Genomic DNA, 20,803 nt, shown 5'->3' with positions numbered 1-20,803 from the left:
GCCCCACGCCCCCCCCTTCCCTCAAACTGCAGCATCCACAGGGCCCTGTGTGCCCCCCCCCATGGACAGACAGACGGACACTGCAGGGATCTGTTTATTGACACACTCGCTGCCCTGTGGTTTCCAAGCTGCGGGGGGGGGGGGTGTCGGGGCACGGCTGAGCCCCCCAACATCTGTGTGGATGGGGGTGCAGGGAAGCGATGGGTGGGGCGCGGCCTGGCGACGCCCAGGGTCCCCCCCCCCATGCCCAGTGCCCTCTGCCGAGTCACTGCTGTCTGGGGGGGGCCCGGGGCCGGCTCATTCGAGTGGGTCCTCATCTGCCGGAGACCTGGGGGGGAGAGAGCAGTGAGTGGGGGGGGGCGCCCAGAGTGCCCCTCCCCCAACTCCCCTCCCCAGCATTCATGGCTCCAGAACCCCTCCCTCCACAGACACAGCTCCCTCCCAGCCGCACTCACAGCCCCCTTCTGCCCCCCGCCGCACTCACAGCTCCCCTTCTGCCCCCCCAGCCGCACTCACAGCCTCCCTTCTGCCCCCCGCCGCACTCACAGCCCCCTTCTGCCCCCCGCCGCACTCACAGCCCCCTTCTGCTCCCTGCCGCACTCACAGCCTCCTTCTGCCCCCAGCCGCACTCACAGCCCCCTTCTGCCCCCGCCGCACTCCACAGCCCCCTTCTGCCCCTGCCGCACTCACAGCCCCTTCTGCCCCCGCCGCACTCCACAGCCCCTTCTGCCCCCAGCCGCACTCACAGCCCCCTTCTGCCCCCGCCGCACTCACAGCCCCCTTCTGCCCCCGCACTCTGCCCCGCCGCACTCACAGCCCCCTTTCTGCCCCCACAGCTATGGCTCCCTCCCCACGACCTCAGACCCCCTACTCACCAGGCCCGAGCTGTAGGGTTACTGGGGCACTGTGGGGGGCAAAGAGATGGGGTGAGGGGGGAGACAGAGACTATGGGGAGCACTTCAACCCCCCAGCCCCAGGACAGGCAGGGGCCCTCCCCGTGCGTCCCTGCTCCGATCCCAGGGTCCCCCAGGACAGTCATGTGCCCTGGCTCTGTGACCCCCCAGCTGTGGGTCCTGGGGACTCCCGCCATGTCCCCACACAGGAGCCCCCAATGTCGCCCCCCTCCCTCCCCCCCCAGGCCCCCCCAGCCCCCCCCCCAGCAGCACCTCTGACGTCCAGCCTGCGCCGAGCCCCTGCCCCCGCCCAGCGGCACCTCTGATCTCCAGCCTGCGCCAGGCCCCCTGCCCCGCCCAGCGGCACCTCTGATCTCCAGCCTGCGCCAGGCCCCTGCCCCCACCCAGCGGCACCTCTGATCTCCAGCCTGCGCCAGGCCCCTGCCCCTGCCCCCGCCCAGCGGCACCTCTGATCTCCAGCCTGCGCCAGGCCCCCTGCCCCCGCCCAGCGGCACCTCTGATCTCCAGCCTGCGCCAGGCCCCCTGCCCCCGCCCAGCGGCACCTCTGATCTCCAGCCTGCGCCAGGCCCCTGCCCCCACCCCGGCACCTCTGATCTCCAGCCTGCGCCAGGCCCCCCCGGCCCCCCACCCAGCAGCACCTCTGATCTCCAGCCTGCGCCAGGCCCCGCCCCTGCCCCCGCCCCGGCACCTCTGATCTCCAGCCTGCGCCAGGCCCCCGCCCCTGCCCCCACCCCCCAGCACCTCTGACGTCCAGCCTGCGCCAGGCCCCCCGCCCCCCCCTGCCCCCCGCCCCCCGGCACCTCTGACGTCCAGCTTGCACTCGGTCAGCGCCTCGCCCAGCTCGTTGGTGACCAGGCAGCTGTAGGTGCCGGCGTCGAAGGGGCTGGGTTTGCGGATGTGCAGGGTCAGCACCCCCTGGCTGTTCTTCATCAGGAACTTGGGGTCCTCCCGGATCTCCACGTGGTTCTTCATCCAGATCACCTTGGGCTGGGGGGCGGGGGGGGTCATGTGAGGGGGCGGCCAGACCGGCCACCGGCCAGGCCACCTTCCTGTTCGTCCCCCTCCACGGCCCCCTGCTCCCCACACCTCCTGCACCCCCTCCTGTGCCCTGCACCCCCACCTCCAGCACCCCCTCCTGTGCCCTGCACCCCTCCTGTCCCCTGCACCCCACCTCCAGCACCCCCTCCTGTCCTCCTGCACCTCTCACCTCCAGCACCCTCCTGTCCCCTGCACCCCCTCCTGTCCTCCTGCACCTCTCACCTCCAGCACCCCTCCTGTCCCCTGCATCCCCTCCTGTCCTCCTGCACCCCCTCCTGTCCTCCTGCACCTCTCACCTCCAGCACCCCCTCCTGTCCCCTGCACCCCTCCTGTCCCCTGCACCTCTCACCTCCAGCACCCCCTCCTGTCCCCTGCACCCCCTCCTGTCCCCTGCACCCCCATCTCCAGCACCCCCGTCCCCTGCACCCCTCCTGTCCCCTGCACCTCTCACCTCCAGGACCCCTCCTGTCCCCTGCACCCCGCTCCTGTCCCCTGCACCCGCACCTCCAGGACCCCCTCCTGGCCCCTGCACCCCCCCTCCTGTCCCCAACTGCCCCTGCCCCCCCCACCCCCAGGACCCCCTCCTGTCCCCTGCACCCCCCACCTCTAGCACCTCGTCCTGTGGCCCCCAGTGGGAGTAGAGGGGAGAGGGGACCTGGACGTACCTTGGGGGCCCTGGGGGTGGGGGTCCCTTACCTTGGGGTGCCCCCGCACTGCACAGTTCAGGGCCGTGCTGTACCCAGCCACCACGGTCCGATCTATCAGGGGCGTCAGGACTCTGGGCGCCATCCGGAAGTCGTGCTCCTGGTAGTCCAGCGGCTTAAAGATGATCCCTAGGGGAGGCCAGGGGGTGAGGCCCAGGGGTAGCAGCCCCTCCCGCACCCTGCCCCCTGACCCTACGTTCCCCCCACTATCTCCACTCCAAGCCCCCCCCATCTAACCACTAGACCCCGCTCCCCTCCCAGAGCCGGGGAGAGAACCCAGGAGTCCTGGCTCCCAGCCCCCCCGCTCTAACCACTAGACCCCACTCCCCTCCCCGCGCAAGGAGAGAACCCAGGAGTCCTGGCTCCCAACCCCCCCCCCCCGCTCTAACCACTAGACCCCACTCCCCTCCCAGAGCCGGGGAGAGAACCAAGGAGTCCCGGCTCCCAGCCTCCCCCCCCCCCCGCTCTAACCACTAGACCCCACTCCCCTCCCAGAGCCAGGAGAGAACCCAGGAGTCCCGGCTCCCAGGCCCGCTCCCCTGTGAGCGTGGGGGGACCCTGGCGTCCGGGCGCACCTGTTTTCTGGATGAGGGCGGTGTTCTTGGAGACGCCGGGCACCTCGCTCAGCCCGCAGATGTTCTGGCTGTACACGCGGAAGGAGTATTCGTTACCCATCACCAGGTCGGAGATGGTGCAGCGCGTCAGCCGGTTGTGCTCGTACACCGTGAACCACTCCTGGGGGGGGCGAGAGCGTGGGGGGGTCAGCGGAGAGACGGGGAGCCCGGGAGGGTGTCACCACCCGGACAGGGGTGGGGGGGTCAGGGGAGAGACGGGGAGCCCGGGAGGGTGTCACTAGCCGGACAGGTGGGGGGGGTCAGGGGAGAGACGGGGAGCCCAGGAGGGTGTCACCAGCTGGACGGGTGGGGGTCAGAGACAGGGACACCCAGAGGGTGTCACTAGCCAGACAGGGGTGGGGGGGTCAGCGGAGAGATGGGGAGCCCGGGAGGGTGTCACCAGCCGGAGGGGGGTGGGGGGGTCAGAGACAGGGAGCCCCGGAGGGTGTCACTAGCCGGACAGGGGTGGGGGTCAGTGGGAGGGGTAGGGAGCCTGGGGGACAGCACACCTGGGGGGGTCGCTCACCATGGTTTTCTTGTCTGCCTTCTGGATGGCGTAGCCCGTGATCTCCGAGTTCCCGTCGTCCTTGGGGGGCTGCCACTCCAGCAGCACGTTGAACCCCCAAACCTCCTTCACCTGCACCGACACCGGGGGGCCCGGCTTCTCTGGGTGGGGGCAGTGCGAGGGGAGGGGGTCAGCAATGGGGGGGGCATCCCAGGGGAAGAAATGGGTCCGGGGGGGGGCAGTTCCAGCCTGTGGTGCCTCCTTCCCTGCTGCCCCCCAGTCTCTGCGCAGCTGGTCCCCCCCACTCTGCATGATCCCCTCTTTCACACGGGGGGGGCACATTCCCCAGCCGGACAGTCCCCCCCCCATTAAATTCCACAGGCTGGGAGGGGGGCGCAACTGGCCATTTCCATCAGGGCAGCTTAAGTATAGAGCAGGGAATCTGAGCCCCCCCCTCCAGGCCCCAAAGGGGGCACCGGGGGGGCATCAAGGTTGGGTGGTGTCAGGGAAAGGGGGTGAGGAGGGCTCTGGGGTCGCAGTGTCCCCTGTCCCGGCTGGGGGGAGCAGCAGGCGCTTTGCCACGCTGGGGGGGCACATTAAAGCAGGGGAGATTGGGGTCAATAACAGCAGCTGCCAGTGCCGGGGGGGGACACAGCCCCCCCGCTCCTAAAGCCAGGCCCAGCCCCCCAGCGCCCCCCACTGCCCCACCAGTCCCAGCCCCCCAGTGCCCCCCCTGCCCCACCAGTCCCAGCCCCAGCGCCCCCACTGCCCCGCCAGTCCCAGCCCCACAGTGCCCCCCCACTGCCCCGCCAGTCCCAGCTCCCCAGCGCCCCTGCCCCACCAGTCCCAGCCCCTCAGTGCCCCATCAACCCCTAGCCCAGGCACCCTTAGGCCAGCCCCAGCCCCCAGGGCCCCGTCCTCACCCACGACGCGGATCTGGATGGTGGCCTGGTCCTCCATGTTCTCGATCTGCACCGAGAGCTGGTACTGGCCCGAGTGGTGCCGCGCGGCCGAGCGGATGAAGAGGATGGTGTCCAGGTCCGAGGTGCGGACGCTGATCTCCTTGGGGTCCAGCGGGTGCCCGTCCTTCGTCCATGTCAACTTGGGGCGCGGCTTTCCCTGGGGGGGGGGTTACCGGCCCCCGGTGAGCAGGTCCCTGCCCGCCTGGCCCTGACCCCCGGTGAGTGGGTCCCTGCCCCGGCTCCCCCTGCCTGGCCCCGGTGAGTGGGTCCCTGCCCGGCTCCCCCGCCCGACCTCGGTGAGCGGGTCCCTGCCCCCCCGCCCGACCCGGTGAGCGGGTCCCTGCCCCGCTCCCCACCGGGCCCCGGTGAGCGGGTCCCTGCCCGGCTCCCACCCGGCCCCGGTGAGCGGGTCCCTGCCCGGCTCCCCACCCGGCCCGGTGAGCGGGTCCCTGCCCGGCTCCGCCCGCCCGACCCGGTGAGCGGGTCCCTGCCCCGGCTCTCCCTGCCTGGCCCGGTGAGCGGGTCCCTGCCCGGCTCCACCCGCCCACCCCGGTGGCGGGTCCCTGCCCAGCTCCGCCCGCCCGACCCCGGTGGCGGGTCCCTGCCCCGGCTCCACTCCCCTGGCCCCGGTGAGCGGGTCCCTGCCCCGGCTCCGCCCGCCCGGCCCCGGTGAGCGGGTCCCTGCCCCGGCTCCGCCCGCCCGGCCCCGGCGAGCGGGTCCCTGCCCCGGCTCCCCCTGCCCGGCCCCGGCGAGCGGGTCCCTGCCCACCTGGCCCAGACCCCCGGTGAGCGGGTCCCTGCCCCGGCTCCCCACCTGGCCCCGGTGAGCGGGTCCCTGCCCTGGCTCCGCCCGCCCGGCCCCGGTGAGCGGGTCCCTGCCCTGCTCCCCACCTGGCCCCGGTGAGCGGGTCCCTGCCCCGGCTCCGCCCGCCTGGCCCTGACCCCTGGTGAGCAGGTCCCTGCCCGGCTCCGCCCGCCCGACCCGGTGAGCGGGTCCCTGCCCGGCTCCGCCTGTCTGGCCCCGTGAGCGGGTCCCTGCCCGGCTCCCCACCCGGCCCGGTGAGCGGGTCCCTGCCCGCCTGGCCCTGACCCCCGGTGAGCGGGTCCCTGCCCCGGCTCCCCCTGCCTGGCCCCGGTGAGCGGGTCCCTGCCCCGGCTCCCCCCGCCCGACCCCGGTGAGCGGGTCCCTGCCCCGGCTCCCCCCACCTGGCCCCGGTGAGCGGGTCCCTGCGCCGGCTCCGCCCGCCCGGCCCCGGTGAGCGGGTCCCTGCCCGGCTCCGCCCGCCTGGCCCTGACCCCTGGTGAGCGGGTCCCTGCCCCGGCTCCGCCCGCCCGGCCCCGGCGAGCGGGTCCCTGCCCCGGCTCCGTCCCCGGTGAGCGGGTCCCTGCACCGGCTCTGCCCGCCCGGCCCCGGTTAGCACCCGCCAGTGACTGGGTCGTGCCAACATCTTTGGCCCGTTTGTTTCATCTAAATGGACACAGAAGCCTCATGTCCCCATGGGGGGGGGGTAGAACAAGGCAACTGACCCCCCCAGCACCGCACCGCCCCCTGCCCCCCGCTCACCTGGAAGGGGATGACCAGGTTCACTTGCTCCCCCACTTTCTTGACGAAGGTCTGGCGCAGCTGGCGGGGCAGGCGGATCTTGGGCTGCTCTGTGGGGCGGGGGAGAGGGGCGTGATCCGGGGGCCGTGCCGGGGCGGGGAGAGGGCGTGAGCCAGGGGCTGTGCCGGGCGGGGAGAGGCGTGAGCCGAGGCTGTGCCGGGCGGGAGGGGCGTGAGCGGGCTGTGCGGGCGGGGAGAGGCGCGTGAGCCGGGGCCGTGCCGGGGCGGGAGAGGCGTGAGCGGGGGCTGTGCCGGGCGGGGAGAGGCGCGTGAGCCGGGGCTGTGCCGGGCGGAGGGGCGGGAGAGGGGCGTGAGCGGGTGTCCGTGCCGGGGCGGGGGCGGGGAGAGGCACTTGAGCCGGGGGCCGTGCCGGTGGGCGGGGGGGAGGGTGTGAGCGGAGGCCGTGCCGGTGGGCGGGGAGAGGCACGTGAGCAGGGTCGGGAGAGGGGCGTGAGCCGGGGCCGTGCTGGACGGGGCGGGGATAGGCACGTGAGCCGGGGCCGTGCCGGTGGGGCGGGGAGAGGAGGTGTGAGCCGGGGGCCGTGCCCGGGGTGGGAGAGGGCGTGAGCCGGGCCGTGCCGGTGGGCGGGGAGAGGGCACGTGAGCCGTGGGGCCGTGCCGGGGCGGGGAGGAGGTGTGAGCCGGGGCCGTGCCCGGGTGGGGAGAGGGGCGTGAGCCGGGGCCGTGCCGGTGGGCGGGGGAGAGGCACGTGAGCCGGGGCCGGGGCGGGGGGGGAGAGGGCACGTGAGCCGGGGGGGGCGGGGGTCCCTCACCCACGATCTCGCGGATGGTGACGGGCTGCCCCATGGTGGCCGGGACGCTCTGCCCCGCGATGTTCACCCCGATGACCCGGAAGAGGAGCCTCTGGCCCGTGGGGAGCCCCTTGACGGTGAAGCCGCAGCGCTCGACCAGCTCCGTGTTGGCCGGGACCCACTCGTCCGCTGGGGGGAGGGGGGGGACGGTCAAGGCCAGGCTGGGGGGGGTCACGTCTAGGGCCAGCCGGGGCGGGGGGGCAAGGGGGACGTTCCCCTCCCTCACTGGGCATCTCCCTCCTCTGCTGGGTCTCCCCCCGCGCAGCCCCCCGACCCCCAGGATGTCTCCTTAGCTCAGCCCCAGCAGCGGGGCCCCGTCCTCCCCCCAAGGGCCCCCTCTCCCCACACAGGGACCCCCAGCCCCCCTCAGCCCCCCCCACTCACAGCCCTCCAGGCAGTACTGGACCAGGTAGCCGTCGATGCCCCGGTCACCCCCTCTCCCCCAGCCCCCCCCACTCACAGCCCTCCAGGCAGTACTGGATCAAGTAGCCGTCGATGCCCCCGGCCCCCAGCCGGTCGGGCGGGCGCCACTTGATGGTGGCTGTGGTGTCGGTCACGTCCTCCAGCGTGAGGTGGGTCGAGGATCAGCCCCATCACAGCCAGACAGTGCTGCCCCCGCCCCATAACCCCTATCCCCAGCGCCCCTCCCCTCCCGCCCCATAGCCCCTATCCCCAGTGCCCTCCCCTCCCGCCCCATAGCCCGTCCGCAGCGCCTCCCCCTCCCGCCCCATAGCCCGTCCGCAGCGCCCCTCCCCCTCCCGCCCCATCGCCCGTCCGCAGCGCCCCTCCCCTCCGCCCCATAACCCGTCCCAGCGCCCCTCCTCCCGCCCCATAACCCCTGACCCCAGCGCCCCTCCTCCCGCCCCCCATAACCCCTGTCCCCAGCGCCTCCCCTCCCGCCCCATAGCCTGACCCCAGCGCCCCTCCCCTCCCGCCCCATAGCCCCTGACCCCCAGCGCCCCTCCCCTCCGCCCCATAACCCCTGACCCCAGATCCCTCCCCTCACCCCATAGCCCCTATCCCCAGCGCCCCTCCCCTTCTGCCCCATAACCCTGACCCCAGCATCCCTCCCCTCCCGCCCCATAGCCCGTCCGCACCCCTCCCCTCGGCCCCATAGCCCCTGACCCCAGCGCCCCTCCTCCATAACCCCTATCCCCAGCGCCCTCCTCCCGCCCCATAACCCCTGACCCCAGCGCCCCTCCCGTCCCACCCCATAACCCCTCTCCCCAGTGCCCCTCCCTCCTGCCCCATAACCTGTGCCCCCGTTCTGCTCCCCTCCAGCCCCATAACCCGTGTTCCCAGCACCTCCCTGTCCCACTCCATAACCCTGTCCCCAGCGCCCCTCCCCTCCCGCCCCATAGCCCATCCGCAGTGCCCCTCCCTCTTCTGCCCCATAACCCCTGTCCCCAGTGCCTCTCCACTCCGGCCCCATAGCCCCTGTCCCCAGCACCCTCCCCTCCCACCCCGTAACCCTCTCCCCAGCGCCTCCTCCTCCACCCCTAGCCCTGTCCCCAGTGCCCTCCCACCCTATAACTCAACCCCAGGGTCCCTCTACCCCATAACCCTGACCCCAGCACTTCTCCCCTTCCATCCCACAGCCATGACCCCTCCTGCCCCATAACCTGTGCCCCCGTTCTGCTCCCCTCCAGCCCCACAACCCGGGTTCCCATCACCCCTCCTGTCCCACCCCATAACCCTGCCCCCATGTCCCCAGCTCCGGTCCCACTCCCAGAGCACCTCCCCTCCTCCGCCCCATAGCCCTGACCCCAGCAGCCCTCCCCTCCTGCCCCACTGCCCCTCCCCTCCATCACCGTGAACCCCGCATCCCGCCCCGCCCCCGCCCCCACCGATGGGCATGAAGGGCTTGGTGTTATGGCTGGGCTGCGACACCCCGATGGCGTTGACGGCGAAGACCCGCATCTCGTAGAGCACCCCCTCGATCATCCGCGTGGACTCGAACGTGGTGTCCCCGAAGACCTCGAAATTCAGCTTCATCCAGCGCATGCTGCCTTTCTTCTTCCGCTCCATCAGGTACCCTGCGGGCACGGGGGGGTCAGAGACACCCTCCTGCCGCCCCACCGTGCGTGCCTCAGTTTCCCCTGCGGGGTACTCAAGTATCGAGGCGGTGGGACAAGGGGGACCGGGGGGGGCTGCAGTGACCCCTAGAGGGCAGGTGGGATCTTGCCACAGGGACCGGGCTGCCTGGCAACTGGGGCCTGTCCTCTGCAGGGCGCCAGCCGGCCCGGAGGTGTCGGTGCCGGCCCGGCAAAGGGACAAAGGACGGAGGAGGGGCACCGGGCGGGGGTGGGGCTGGGCTGCGGGAAGGGGTCACTCTCCTGGTTTGGGACATTGGGGGGGGGGAAGGAGTCCAGGGCTCCAGGCTCTGCCCCCCCCCCCAAGATGGACTTTGGGGTCCCCAGCTCCGCCCTCTGTTGTGTTACCCGTGGGCTGGGGGGCGGGGGCGGTATTGGGGTCACACTCACCAGTGATGGGATTCCCCCCATCGTATTTGGGGGGGTCCCAGACCAGGATGGCCCAGTCCTCCCCCACGGAGGTGATGCGAACGGCTTCGGGGGGGTCGGGAACATCTGGAAGACACGGGGGGGGGGGACTCTGAGACCAGCTCAGCATGGGGGGGGCTCCCATCCCGTGACCCCGGCCGCGACCCCTGACCTGAGACTCCCTCGCCCCCAATCAGCACCTCCCCCGCCCTGCCCCCCCAACCTCTGTGACCTCACCCCGACAGCCCCAGTCAGCGCCCCCATGACCCGGCCCAACGCACCCACAGCCCCCAAACCCCCCAAGAACCCCGGCAGGCCCCCGCCCAGCCACAGCCCCCCCGCCCCACAGCCCTGCCCAGAGCCGTCCTACCCAGCCCCTGCCCAGAGCCCTCCCACCCCACAGCCCCTGCCCCACAGCCCCGCCCAGCCCCTGCCCCCTTACCGACCACCTTGATGTGCAGGACGGCGCTGTCCTGCCCCACGGGGTTGGTGACGGTGATGCAGTACGTGTCCTCGTCGCTCCGCTCCGCGCTGTCGATCACGAAGCTGCTCTCGTCCGGATGCACCTCGATGCGGGCGCGGCCCTCGGTGTCCGTGAACAGCTGGGGGGCCGGGGGGGCTCAGCGTGAGGGGCCCAACCCCCTGGGAACCTCCGCCCCCAGACTGTCCCCAACCCCAGGAACCCCCCGGGAACCCCAGAGATTCCCCTGGGGTACCCCTCACCCACTCCTGGCAGAGCCCCGACCCCAGGAGCCCTCCAGGGACCCCACCCCTAGAGATCACCCCACCCCTGGGGTACCTCACCCACTCCTGGCAGAGCCCCGACCCCAGGAGCCCCTCCAGGGACCCCACCCCTAGAGATCACCCCACCCCTGGGTACCCTCACCCACTCCTGGCAGAGCCCTCGACCCCAGGAGCCCTCCAGGGACCCCAGCCCCTAGAGATCACCCCACCCCTGGGGTACCCCTCACCCCTCAGATACACCCCCACCCCTCTGACACCCACCCCACGTCTCGGCCCCAGCACCCACCTTGTCGCCCTTCATCCAGGACACGGTGGGCGCCGGCTCCCCGGTGATGGGCACGTCCAGTCGCACCTTGTTCCCCGCCACCACGATGATGGTGTTCTCCGCCGCCTTCCCCGAGCAGTCCAGGTGGATTTTGGGGGGCTCTGGGGGGGGCAAAGGGTGAGGGGTCGTCCTCCCACCAGCCAGGAAAGGCCCAATCCCTGCCATGGCCCAACCCCCAAGAGAGGGGGGTCCCTCCATCTGAGCCCCCAAACCCTGTCTGCCCCGAGGTCCCCCAGGCCTGCACCCCTGTACCCCCAGTCCCTCCCACAGCACCCCTAGGCCTGTCCCCCCTGAGCTCCCCCAGGCCTGCACCCCTGTACCCCCAGCCCCTCCCACAGCACCCCTAGGCCTGTCCCCCCTGAGCTCCCCCAGGCCTGCACCCCTGTACCCCCAGTCCCGTACCCCTGCACCCCTAGGCCTGTCCCCCTGAGCCCCCCAGTCCTACACCCCTGTACCCCCAGCCCCTCCCACACACACCCAACCCTGACCCCCCTGAGCTCCCCCAGTCCTACACCCCTGTACCCCAGTCCCGCACCCTGCACCCCTAGGCCTGTCCCCTGAGCTCCCAGGCCTGCACCCCTGTACCCCAGCCCCTCCCACAGCACCCCTAGGCCTGTCCCCTGAGCTCCCCAGTCCTACACCCCTGTACCCCAGTCCCGTACCCCTGCACCCCTAGGCCTGTCCCCTAGGCTCCCAGGCCTGCACCCCTGTACCCCCAGTCCCGTACCCCTGCACCCCTAGGCCTGTCCCCCCTGAGCTCCCCAGTCCTACACCCCTGTACCCCCAGTCCTGTACTCCTGCACCCCCAGCCCCTCCCACACACACCCAGCCCTGTCCCCCTCCCCAGTCCTGCACCCCTGTACCCCAGCACCCCACCTTGACCCCTGAGCTCCCCTAGTCCTGTACCCCAAGCCCCTCCCACACACACCCAGCCCTGTCCCCAGTCCCACCCCTGCACCCCAGCCCCTCCCACACACCCCAGCCCTGTCCCCTCCCAGTCCCGCCTGCACCCCAGTCCCTCCCACAGCACCCCCAGCCCTGTCCCCCCTGAGCTCAGGGCACTGGGGGAAGGGGCAACCTCGCCCCTCCACACCCATTTTCTCCCTGGGCCTTTACCCCCCACCCCACCCAGGCCTGAGGCAGGGGGAGGGGCTCACCTTGCTTAGGGACATACTCCACCTTGATCTCTACGGGAGAAGGAGAGAAAAGGGTTAACAGGGCCCCCAGACCCAGGGAAAGCTCCCCCGTTCCCACGCTCCAGACCCCCAGCGCTGCGAGCTTCCCTCCAGCAGTGCCCCAGCTGGGGATCCCGCCACGGTGCCCTCCCCCTCCAACAGTGCCCCCAAGCTGGGGTCCCCGACACTGCGAGCTTCCCTCAGCAGTGCCCTCAGCCAGGGAGCCTGGCGTGGTGAGCTTCCCCGCAGAAGTGCCCTCAAGCTGGGTCCCTGGTGCTGCGAGCTTCCCCGCAGCAGTGCCCTCAAGCTGGGTCCCTGGTGCTGCGAGCTTCCCCGCAGCAGTGCCCTCGAGCTGGGTCCCTGGTGCTGCGAGCTTCCCCGCAGCAGTGCCCTGTCCTGCACTCACCCAGGAAGTTGAGCTTGGCGGAGAGGGAGAGGGCGAACCCGTCAGGGACGAAGGTGTAATCGCCCTCGTCCTCCGGCCTCACGTCGTCAATCTCCAGCTTGTGGAACCTTAGGGGGAGGGGGCAGCGTTGGGGGGCGGTTTGGCTGCTTGGGGGGCACTGCCCCCATTCCCGGCCTTCAGCGCCGCAGGCTTCCCTGCAGCAGTGCCCCTGTTCCTGACCCCCCGAGCGTGGTGCCCCCGCTCCCTGCGCCGCGAGCTTCCCTGCAGCAGTGCCCCCATTCCTGCCCCCCCCAGTGCTGGGAGCTTCCCCACAGCAGTGCCCCTGTTCCTGACCCCCCCAGCGTGGTGCACCCACTCCCAGCGCCGCGAGGTTCCCTGCAGCAGTGCCCCCATTCCCGCCCCCCCAGTGCTGCGAGCTTCCCCACAGCAGTGCCCCCATTCCTGACCCCCAGCGCCGCGAGCTTCCCCACAGCAGTGCGCCCATTCCCGACCTCCCCAGTGCTGCGAGCTTCCCCGCAGCAGTGCCCCCATTCCTGACCCCCAGCGCCGCGAGCTTCCCCGCAGCCGTGCCCCCCGTCCTGACCCCCAGCGCCGCGAGCTGCCCCGCAGCAGTGCCCCCATTCCTGACCCCAGCGCGCGAGCTTCCCGCAGCAGTGCCCCATTCCTGACCCCAGCGCGCGAGCTTCCGCAGCAGTGCCCCATTCCTGACCCCAGCGCGCGAGCTTCCCGCAGCAGTGCCCCAGTCCTGACCCCCAGCGCCGCGAGCTTCCCCGCAGCAGTGCCCCCATTCCTGACCCCCAGCGCCGCGAGCTTCCCCGCAGCAGTGCCCACCTGCCCTTGTGGGTGATGTGGATGCGCTTGCTGGGCCGAACCTCCACCCCGTTCTTGTACCATTTGCCCGTCACCTTCTCGTCCGACACCTCGCACTTGAACTCGGCCTGCTCGGCCGCCTTGACGGTGAGATCGGCGATGCCCTGGAGCACCTCCAGCTGCTTGTCTGGGGGGCCGGGGGGCACGGTCAGGGGGCTCCCGGGACAGTCCCAACCCCCCCGCCCCGTTCCAGCCCCCTCCCTTGCCCCCGGCCCAGCCCATCTCCACCCCCACCCCGGTCCAGCCCCCTCCCGTCCCCCGGCCCCTCTCCACACCCCCAGGCCCGTTCCAGCCCCTCCCTTGCCCCGGCCCAGCCCATCTCCACACCCCGCCCCGTTCCAGCCCCCTCCCCTGCCCCCGGCCCAGCCCATCTCCACCCCCACCCCGGTCCAGCCCCCTCCCGTCCCCCGGCCCCTCTCCACCCCCCCGCCCGTTCAGCCCCTCCCTTCCCGGCCCAGCCCATCTCCACCCCCGCCCGTTCCAGCCCTCCCTTGCCCCGGCCCAGCCATCTCCACCCCCACGCCCCGTTCCAGCCCCCTCCTTGCCCCGGCCCAGCCCATCTCCACCCCCCTGCCCCGTTCCAGCCCCCTCCCTTCCCCCCGGCTCAGCCCATCTCCACCCCCCCGCCCCGTTCCAGCCCCCTCCCTTGCCCCCGGCCGGTACCTTCGACCACCAGCTCGCCCTCGGACTGGCCTCCGTTGGTCATGACCTTGTAGAGGCCGGTGTCCTCCTTGGTGGCCTCGTTGATGATCAGATAATGCTTTTTGCCGTCCTTCTTGAAGCGGTACTTGAAGGCCGTGTCGCGGGTCAGCTCCACCCCGTCCTTCATCCTGGGGGCAGGCGGGGTGGGGTGACGGACGGAGAGGGGGGTGGACGCGGACAGGCCTTGGGACAGAGCGACGGGGGTGAGGGCGTGGAGGGGCAGACGGACAGGCAGGCGGGCGGACGGACCTGTGGGGACGGCAGACTGAGGGCAGGCGGGCGGGGAGGCGAGGTGGGGAGGGGAAGACGGACGGACGGGTGGGGCAGATGGGGACAGACGGACGGGGTGGGGCAGACAGGTAGACGGGCGGGCGGGAGGGCAGACGGGTGGACAGCCGTGGGACAGACGGACGGGGTGGGGACAGATGGATGGGGATGGGGGCAGACAGGCAGAGGGGCGGACAGGCTGGCGGGAGAGCTGACGGTGGACAGGCGTGGGGACGGACGGATGGGGGTGGAGACAGACGGACAGATGGGCGGTGGAGACAGACGGATAGGGGTGGGGTCGGACGGACGGGCTGGGGATGGACGGGGCTGGGGACGGACGGACAGATGGGCGATGGAGACAGACGGACAGGGGTGGGGTCGGACGGACGGGGCTGGAGACGGATGGACAGACAGACGGACGGGGGTGGGAGCAGATGGCTGGACAGTCGGACGGGGGTGGGGGCGGACGGACGAGGTGGGGCAGATGGTGGGGCGGACGGACGGGCTGGGGACGGATGGACAGACAGACGGACGGGGTAGGGGCGATGGATGGGGTGGGGCGGACGGACGGGCTGGGGACGGATGGACAGACAGACGGACGGGGGTGGGGGCAGATGGCTGGACGGACGGACGGGGCTGGGGGCGGACGGACGGGGGTGGGGGCGGACGGACGGGGGTGGGGGCAGACGGACGGGGGTGGGGGCAGACGGACGGGGTGGGGGCAGACGGACAGACAGACGGACGGGTGGGGTGACGGATGGACAGACGGACGGGTGGGGCGGACGGACGGGGTGGGGGCAGACGGACGGGCTGAGACGGATGGACAGACAGACGGACGGGGTGGAGCAGATGGCTGGACAGTCGGACGGGGTGGGGACGGACGGACGGGTGGGGCAGATGGGTGGGGGACGGACGGGCTGGGGCAGACAGGCAGAGGGGCAGACAGGCAGGCGGGAGAGCAGACGGGTGGACAGGCATGGGGACGGACGGAGGGGGGTGGGGACAGACGGACAGATGGGCGGAGACAGACGGACAGGGGTGGGGACGGATGGCTGGACAGACGGACGGGGGTGGGGACGGACGGACGGACAGACGGACGGGGTGGGAGCAGATGGCTGGACAGACGGACGGGGGTGGGGGCGGACGGACGGGGCTGGAGACGGATGGACAGACAGACGGACGGGGGTGGGAGCAGATGGCTGGACAGTCGGACGGGTGGGGCGGACGGACGGGGTGGGGCAGACGGACGGACGCGCTGACTGGGCTCCTTCCTCCGACACCTCGACCTGCAGCTCCACCCGGTCGCCCACGAACATCTGATGGTCGTCCAGGCCCTTGGTGATCACCACGGGCGGCTCTGCGGGCGGAGGGGGAGGGTCAGACGGAGCTGGGGCGGAGCCGGGGCGGAGCCTGTTCCCCTCCCCACACCGCCTCGCGCTCACCCTTCACGCAGAGCTCGGTGAAGAGTTTCTCGTCGGCCACGGCGCACTCGTAGGCCGCGTCGTCGGCCAGGGTGCACTTGTTAATGGTCAGGATCCGCTTCTTGCCCACGTTCTCAAAGAGGTACCTGGGGCGGGGTCAGAGGAGCCAGCAGCGGAGCGGCCCCCGGCCCAGTCCCCAGAGCCCTGCACCCAGCCCCGCTGAGCCTCGCCCCCCAGCCCCGTGCCCCCAGAGCCCAGCCCCAGAGCCCTGCACCCCAGCTGAGCCGCGCCCAGCCCCGTGCTCCCCAGAGCCCAGCCCCAGCCCAGCCCCCAGCTGAGCCGCCCCAGCCCCGTGCTCCCCAGAGCCCAGCCCCCAGCCCAGCCCCCAGCTGAGCCGCGCCCCAGCCCCGTGCCCCAGAGCCCAGCCCCCAGCCCAGCCCAGCTGAGCCGCGCCCCAGCCCCGTGCCCCCAGAGCCCAGCCCCAGCCCAGCCCCAGCTGAGCTGCGCCCCAGCCCCGTCCCCCAGAGCCCAGCACCCAGCCCAGCCGCCCAGCCCCCAGAGCCCAGCCCCCAGCTGCCAGCCCAGCCCCAGCTGAGCCACGCCCCAGCCCTGTGTCCCCCAGCCCAGCACCCAGCCCCCAGAGCCCTGCACAGCCCCAGCCCAGCCCCCAGCTGAGCCATGCCCCCAGAGCCCAGCCCCCAGCCCCAGCCCAGCACCCAGCCCCAGCTGAGCCACGCCCCCAGCCCCGTGTCCCCAGCCCAGCACCCAGCCCCCAGAGCCCTGCACCCCAGCCCAGCCCCCAGCTGAGCCGCCCCCAAGCCCTGTGCCCCCAGAGCCCAGCGCCCCAGCCCAGCCAGCGCCCCCAGCCCCGTGTCCCCCCAGCCCAGCACCCAGCCCCAGAGCCCTGCACCCCCAGCCCAGCCCCCAGCTGAGCCATGCTCCCCAGCCCGTGTCCCCAGCCCCAGAGCCCTGCACCCAGCCCAGCCCCAGCTGAGCCGCCCCCAGCCCAGCATCCCCAGCTCTGCGCCTCCAGCCTGGCGCCCCAGTCGAGCTGCACCCCCAGCCCTTGGCCCCCAGCCCAGCACCCAGCCCCCCCAGAGCCCTGCGCCCCCAGCCCAGCACCCCAGACCCCAGTGTCCCCCCAGCCCTGCACCCCCCGTCGAGCTGTGCCCCCCCAGCCCAGACCCCAGCCCTGCACCCAAGCCAGGCCTGGCCCCCGCTCACTTGGCGCTGGGTTTCAGCTCCTGCCCGTTCTTGTACCACTTGATGGGCAGGTCGGGGTCGCTGATCTCCACCACCATCTTGACCTTGTTGCCCTTGTCCACCTGGTAGGCCGGGTCCAGCTTCTTCGTGAAGGCTGCGGGGGGGGGGCAGGGGGCTGAGCGGGAGTGGGGGGCTCTCGGGGCACAGGGGCTGAGCGGAGTCGGGGCTCGGGGCGCAGGGGCTGAGCGGGACTCAGGGGCTCTCGGGTGGGGGCAGGGGCTGAGCGGAGTGGGGCTCTCGGGGCGAGGGGCTGAGCGGGACTCGGGGCTCGAGAGGTGGGGCGCAGGGGCTGAGCGAGTCGGGGCTCTCGGGGCGCAGAGGCTGAGCGAGTCGGGGGCTCGGGCGCGAGGCTGAGCGGGAGTCGGGGCTCGGGGCGAGGGGCTGAGCGGGAGTGGGGGCTCGGGCGCGAGGGGCTGAGCGGGAGTGGGGGCTCTCGGGGTGGGCGGAGGCTGAGCGAGTCGGGGGCTCTCGGGGCGCAGGGGCTGAGCGAGTCGGGGCTCGGGGCGCAGGGGCTGAGCGGGAGTGGGGGCTCGGGGCGCAGGGGCTGAGCGGAGTGGGGGCTCTCGGGGTGGGGCGGAGGGGCTGAGCGGGAGTCGGGGCTCGGGGCGCAGGGGCTGAGCGGAGTCGGGGCTCGGGGCGCAGGGGCTGAGCGGAGTCGGGGCTCTCGGGGCGCAGGGGCTGAGCGGGTCGGGGCTCTCGGGGCGCAGGGGCTGAGCGGGGTCGGGGCTCGGGGGCAGGGGCTGAGCGGGGTCGGGGCTCTCGGGCGCAGGGGCTGAGCGGGGTCGGGGGCTCTCGGGGCGCAGGGGCTGAGCGGGGTCGGGGCTCTCAGGGGAGGTTCTGGAGGAGCTGGACACACAGGGGAACATGGGGCTGGGCCCTGAGGTGGCAGCAGGGGTCCCTGGGTCTGGGCTCAGGGAGCAGCGGGGGTCCCTGGGACAGGGGCTGGGCTGGGGGCAGTGGGGTCCCTGGGGCTCAGCTCAGGGGCAGCGGGAGGTCCCTGGGACAGGGGCTGGGCTGGGGGCAGTGGGGTCACTGGGGCTCGGCTCATTGGGGAAGCGCGGGGTCCCTGGGACAGGGGCTGGGTTCGGGGGCAGTGGGGAACAGCGGGGTCCCTGGGGCTGGGCTCAGGGGCAGCAGGAGGGGCCCTGGGACAGGGGCTGGGCTGGGGGCAGTGGGGTCCCTGGGACAGGGGCTGGGTTCGGGGGCAGTGGGGAACAGCGGGGGGGGTCTCTGGGACAGGGGCTGGGTTCTGGGGCAGTGGGGAACAGCGGGGGTCTCTGGGGCTGGGCTCAGGGGCAGCGGGAGGGGCCCTGGGACAGGGGCTGGGCTGGGGGCAGTGGGGGTCCCTGGGACAGGGGCTGGGTTCGGGGGCAGTGGGGAACAGCGGGGTCCCTGGGCTGGGGGCAGTGGGGTCCTGGGACAGGGGCTGGGTTCTGGGGCAGTGGGGAACAGCGGGGGTCCCTGGGGCTGGGCTCAGGGGCAGCGGGGGTCCTGGGACAGGGGCTGGGCAGTGGGGGCAGAGGGGGTCCCTGGGACAGGGGCTGGGTTCTGGGGCAGTGGGGAACAGCAGCGGGGGTCTCTGGGACAGGGGCTGGGTTCGGGGGGCAGTGGGGGGGAACAGCGGGGGGGTCCCTGGGGCTGGGCTCTGGGGGGTGTTGCTGAGCAGGGGATGGGCTGGGGGGTCGGACCATGACACGGGAAGGGATGGATCCCCCCCCACCCCAGCCAGGTGCCCCCCCCGCCCCCACAGACCTGCGCTCTTCTTGACCTCCACCTTGGCCTTCTTGAGGCGCTTCAGCATCCCGCGCAGGTCCGTGATCCCGTACTGGAAGGCGATTCGCTCGTATTCGCTCTTCTTCGTCACCCCCTTGAGCAGCTCCCAGATCTCGGGGGGGAAGGCGTCTTCCTCGTCGTCCTTCTTCTTCTTCTTCTTCTCCTCCACCTGCACCTCCCTGGGGCGAGCGGGGGGGGGGGGGCGTCAAAGCGGAGCCGGCAAAAAAAACCCTCCACCCACGAACTAGGCCCAAGTTTTGATGAAGCCGAGGCCTGCCTCAGTTTCCCTATGAGTTTGCGGGGGGGGGGGTGTCCCCTGGTGGCTGGGGGTAACACAGTCATTAACAACCCAGCTCAGCAGAGGGGCCAGTGAAACAAAGACACACACACACACACACACACACACACCCCTGGCCCCAGCTGAGCAATCCTCACCTACCAGCAGGGGCAGATGTGGGACCGGACCTGGGCACCCAGGGGTGGCTTGGCCCGGACAGAGCATCTCCCGCTCCACCAGGGAGCCCTGGGGAGGGATGGAGGGTGCTGGCCCCGGCTGGGACCGGGGGGGGGGAGGGGGGCTGCGGTGCCGACCCACTACCGGGGTCACGCCCAGGAGCCTGGGGCCGGACCAGGGCAGAGACCAGAGCCTGGGACCCTGGGACAGACAGACCCATCCGATGCCCCACCGCAGGGAGGGACAGACAGACACACCCAGTGACCCCCCCCCACCTCAGAGACAGATGGACAGACAGACCCAGCGTCCCCCCGCCCCCCACTTCAGGGACTGACAGACAGACACACCCACCGCTCGACCCCAGGGACAGACAGACAGACCCACCCACTGCCCCGCCCCAGGGACAGACAGACAGACAGACCCAGCATCCCCTCCGCCCCAGAGACAGTCAGAGCCAGCGTCCATCCCCCCGCCCACCTCAGGGACTGACAGACAGACACACCCACCCAGAGCCTCAGGGACAGACGGACAGACAGATCCACCCACCGCCCCGCCCCAGGGACGGACGGACAGACACTGCCCCCCCCCCCCCCGGCACCTACCTCTTCTTTAGCAGGCCACTGAAGTCCAGCTCCCCGGCCACGTTGTCCTTCCCCTCCCCCCTGAGAGAGAGCGAGAGAGAGAGAGAGTCTCACCCCGCCCCAGGAGTGGGGCCCAGCCAGTGGGGGGTGCTGTGGGGAGCGGGGCAGGGCACTGGCTGTGGGGAGCTGTGGGGCACTGGCATGTGGGATTATGGGGAAGCTGTGGGGCACTGGTGGGAGGTTGTGGGGGGCACTGGCGGGGGAGTTGTGGGGCACTGGCATGTGGGATTATGGGGGAGCTGTGGGGCACTGGCGTTGGGGGTTATGGGGGATGCTGTAGGGAGCTGTGAGGCACTGGCGGGGGGGTTATGGGGGATGCTGTAGGGAGCTGTGGGGCACTGGCGGGGGGGTTATGGGGGATGCTGTAGGGAGCTGTGGGGCACTGGTGGGTGTGACAAAGTGGGAATGTTGTCTCTGAATACCGCGTGGGTGCCTCAGTTTCCCCTATGCCGTTCCCAGGTGTCTAGGTCAGGGGTTGGCAGCGCTGTGCCGAGTCTTCATGGATTCCCTCGGATTGAAGGTTTCACGGCGCCCCCCGCGGCTTGGCGGGCGGGGGCCTGGAGCCGCCCCTGCCTAGGTGTCTAGGTGGGGGGATCAGGGTGTACAATCCTTGCAGAGCCCAGGAAGGCCCCTGTGATCCCGTCTGCACAGAGAATGGCCGACACTCTGTCTCAGGGCAACTAATGGCCGGGCCCCTCCCCGCAAGGGGATGCTCAAGGGGCTGGAGAACAAAGGATCAGGTGACCTCCTGGCCCGGCAAAGGGGCTGAGCAGAGGGGAGGGGCTGGAGGGTGAGTCAGTCTGGGGCTGGCTGGGGATGGGGAGTGAGGGCAGACGTGGGGGTCTGGCTCCCTGCCCCCCAGAACGGACCCGGCCGAGGGGTCCGGTTCACGGTACCTACAAGCTCTGTGTTAGACCCTGTTCCTGTCATCGAATAAACCTCTGTGTTACCGGCCGGCTGAGAGTCACGTCTGACTGCGGAGTGGGGGGGCAGGACCCTGTGGCCCCCCCAGGACCCCCCCCCCCCGGCGCACTCGCTGCGGGAAGCGCATGGGGGGACGGGGATGCTGGATGCTCCGGAGTCAGACCCAGGAAGGTGGAAGCCGCGTGA

The 20,803-nt window shown here is 72.0% G+C and overlaps 1 protein-coding gene across 1 annotated transcript in view; it reads right to left on the bottom strand.

The window, feature by feature from the left end:
- Nucleotides 1-88: 88 nt before the first annotated feature.
- Nucleotides 89-20,803, bottom strand: part of MYBPC2 (myosin binding protein C2) — a 30,560-nt gene continuing 9,845 nt past the window's right edge. Inside the window, exons 8-30 of the mRNA XM_039510199.1 lie at nt 19,655-19,714; nt 18,578-18,777; nt 16,787-16,919; nt 15,584-15,708; nt 15,402-15,498; nt 13,836-14,002; nt 13,134-13,299; nt 12,303-12,409; nt 11,879-11,908; nt 10,683-10,822; nt 10,095-10,254; nt 9,635-9,739; nt 8,990-9,187; nt 7,612-7,737; nt 7,113-7,280; nt 6,302-6,390; nt 4,699-4,894; nt 3,797-3,936; nt 3,232-3,391; nt 2,649-2,785; nt 1,715-1,901; nt 876-904; nt 89-328 (exon numbers count right to left, since the gene is read on the bottom strand). Of these exons, the coding sequence (XP_039366133.1) occupies nt 894-904; nt 1,715-1,901; nt 2,649-2,785; nt 3,232-3,391; nt 3,797-3,936; nt 4,699-4,894; nt 6,302-6,390; nt 7,113-7,280; nt 7,612-7,737; nt 8,990-9,187; nt 9,635-9,739; nt 10,095-10,254; nt 10,683-10,822; nt 11,879-11,908; nt 12,303-12,409; nt 13,134-13,299; nt 13,836-14,002; nt 15,402-15,498; nt 15,584-15,708; nt 16,787-16,919; nt 18,578-18,777; nt 19,655-19,714 (2,902 nt within the window). The 3' untranslated portion in view covers nt 89-328; nt 876-893. The remainder of the gene's footprint in view (nt 329-875; nt 905-1,714; nt 1,902-2,648; nt 2,786-3,231; nt 3,392-3,796; nt 3,937-4,698; nt 4,895-6,301; nt 6,391-7,112; nt 7,281-7,611; nt 7,738-8,989; nt 9,188-9,634; nt 9,740-10,094; nt 10,255-10,682; nt 10,823-11,878; nt 11,909-12,302; nt 12,410-13,133; nt 13,300-13,835; nt 14,003-15,401; nt 15,499-15,583; nt 15,709-16,786; nt 16,920-18,577; nt 18,778-19,654; nt 19,715-20,803) is intronic.

This window comes from Mauremys reevesii, linkage group 22 (assembly GCF_016161935.1).
Source record: "Mauremys reevesii isolate NIE-2019 linkage group 22, ASM1616193v1, whole genome shotgun sequence".
NCBI classification, from domain to species: Eukaryota; Metazoa; Chordata; order Testudines; family Geoemydidae; genus Mauremys; species Mauremys reevesii.
The sequence above is the reverse complement of the archived record's forward strand: the minus strand, read 5'-3'. Positions and strand labels throughout refer to the sequence as shown.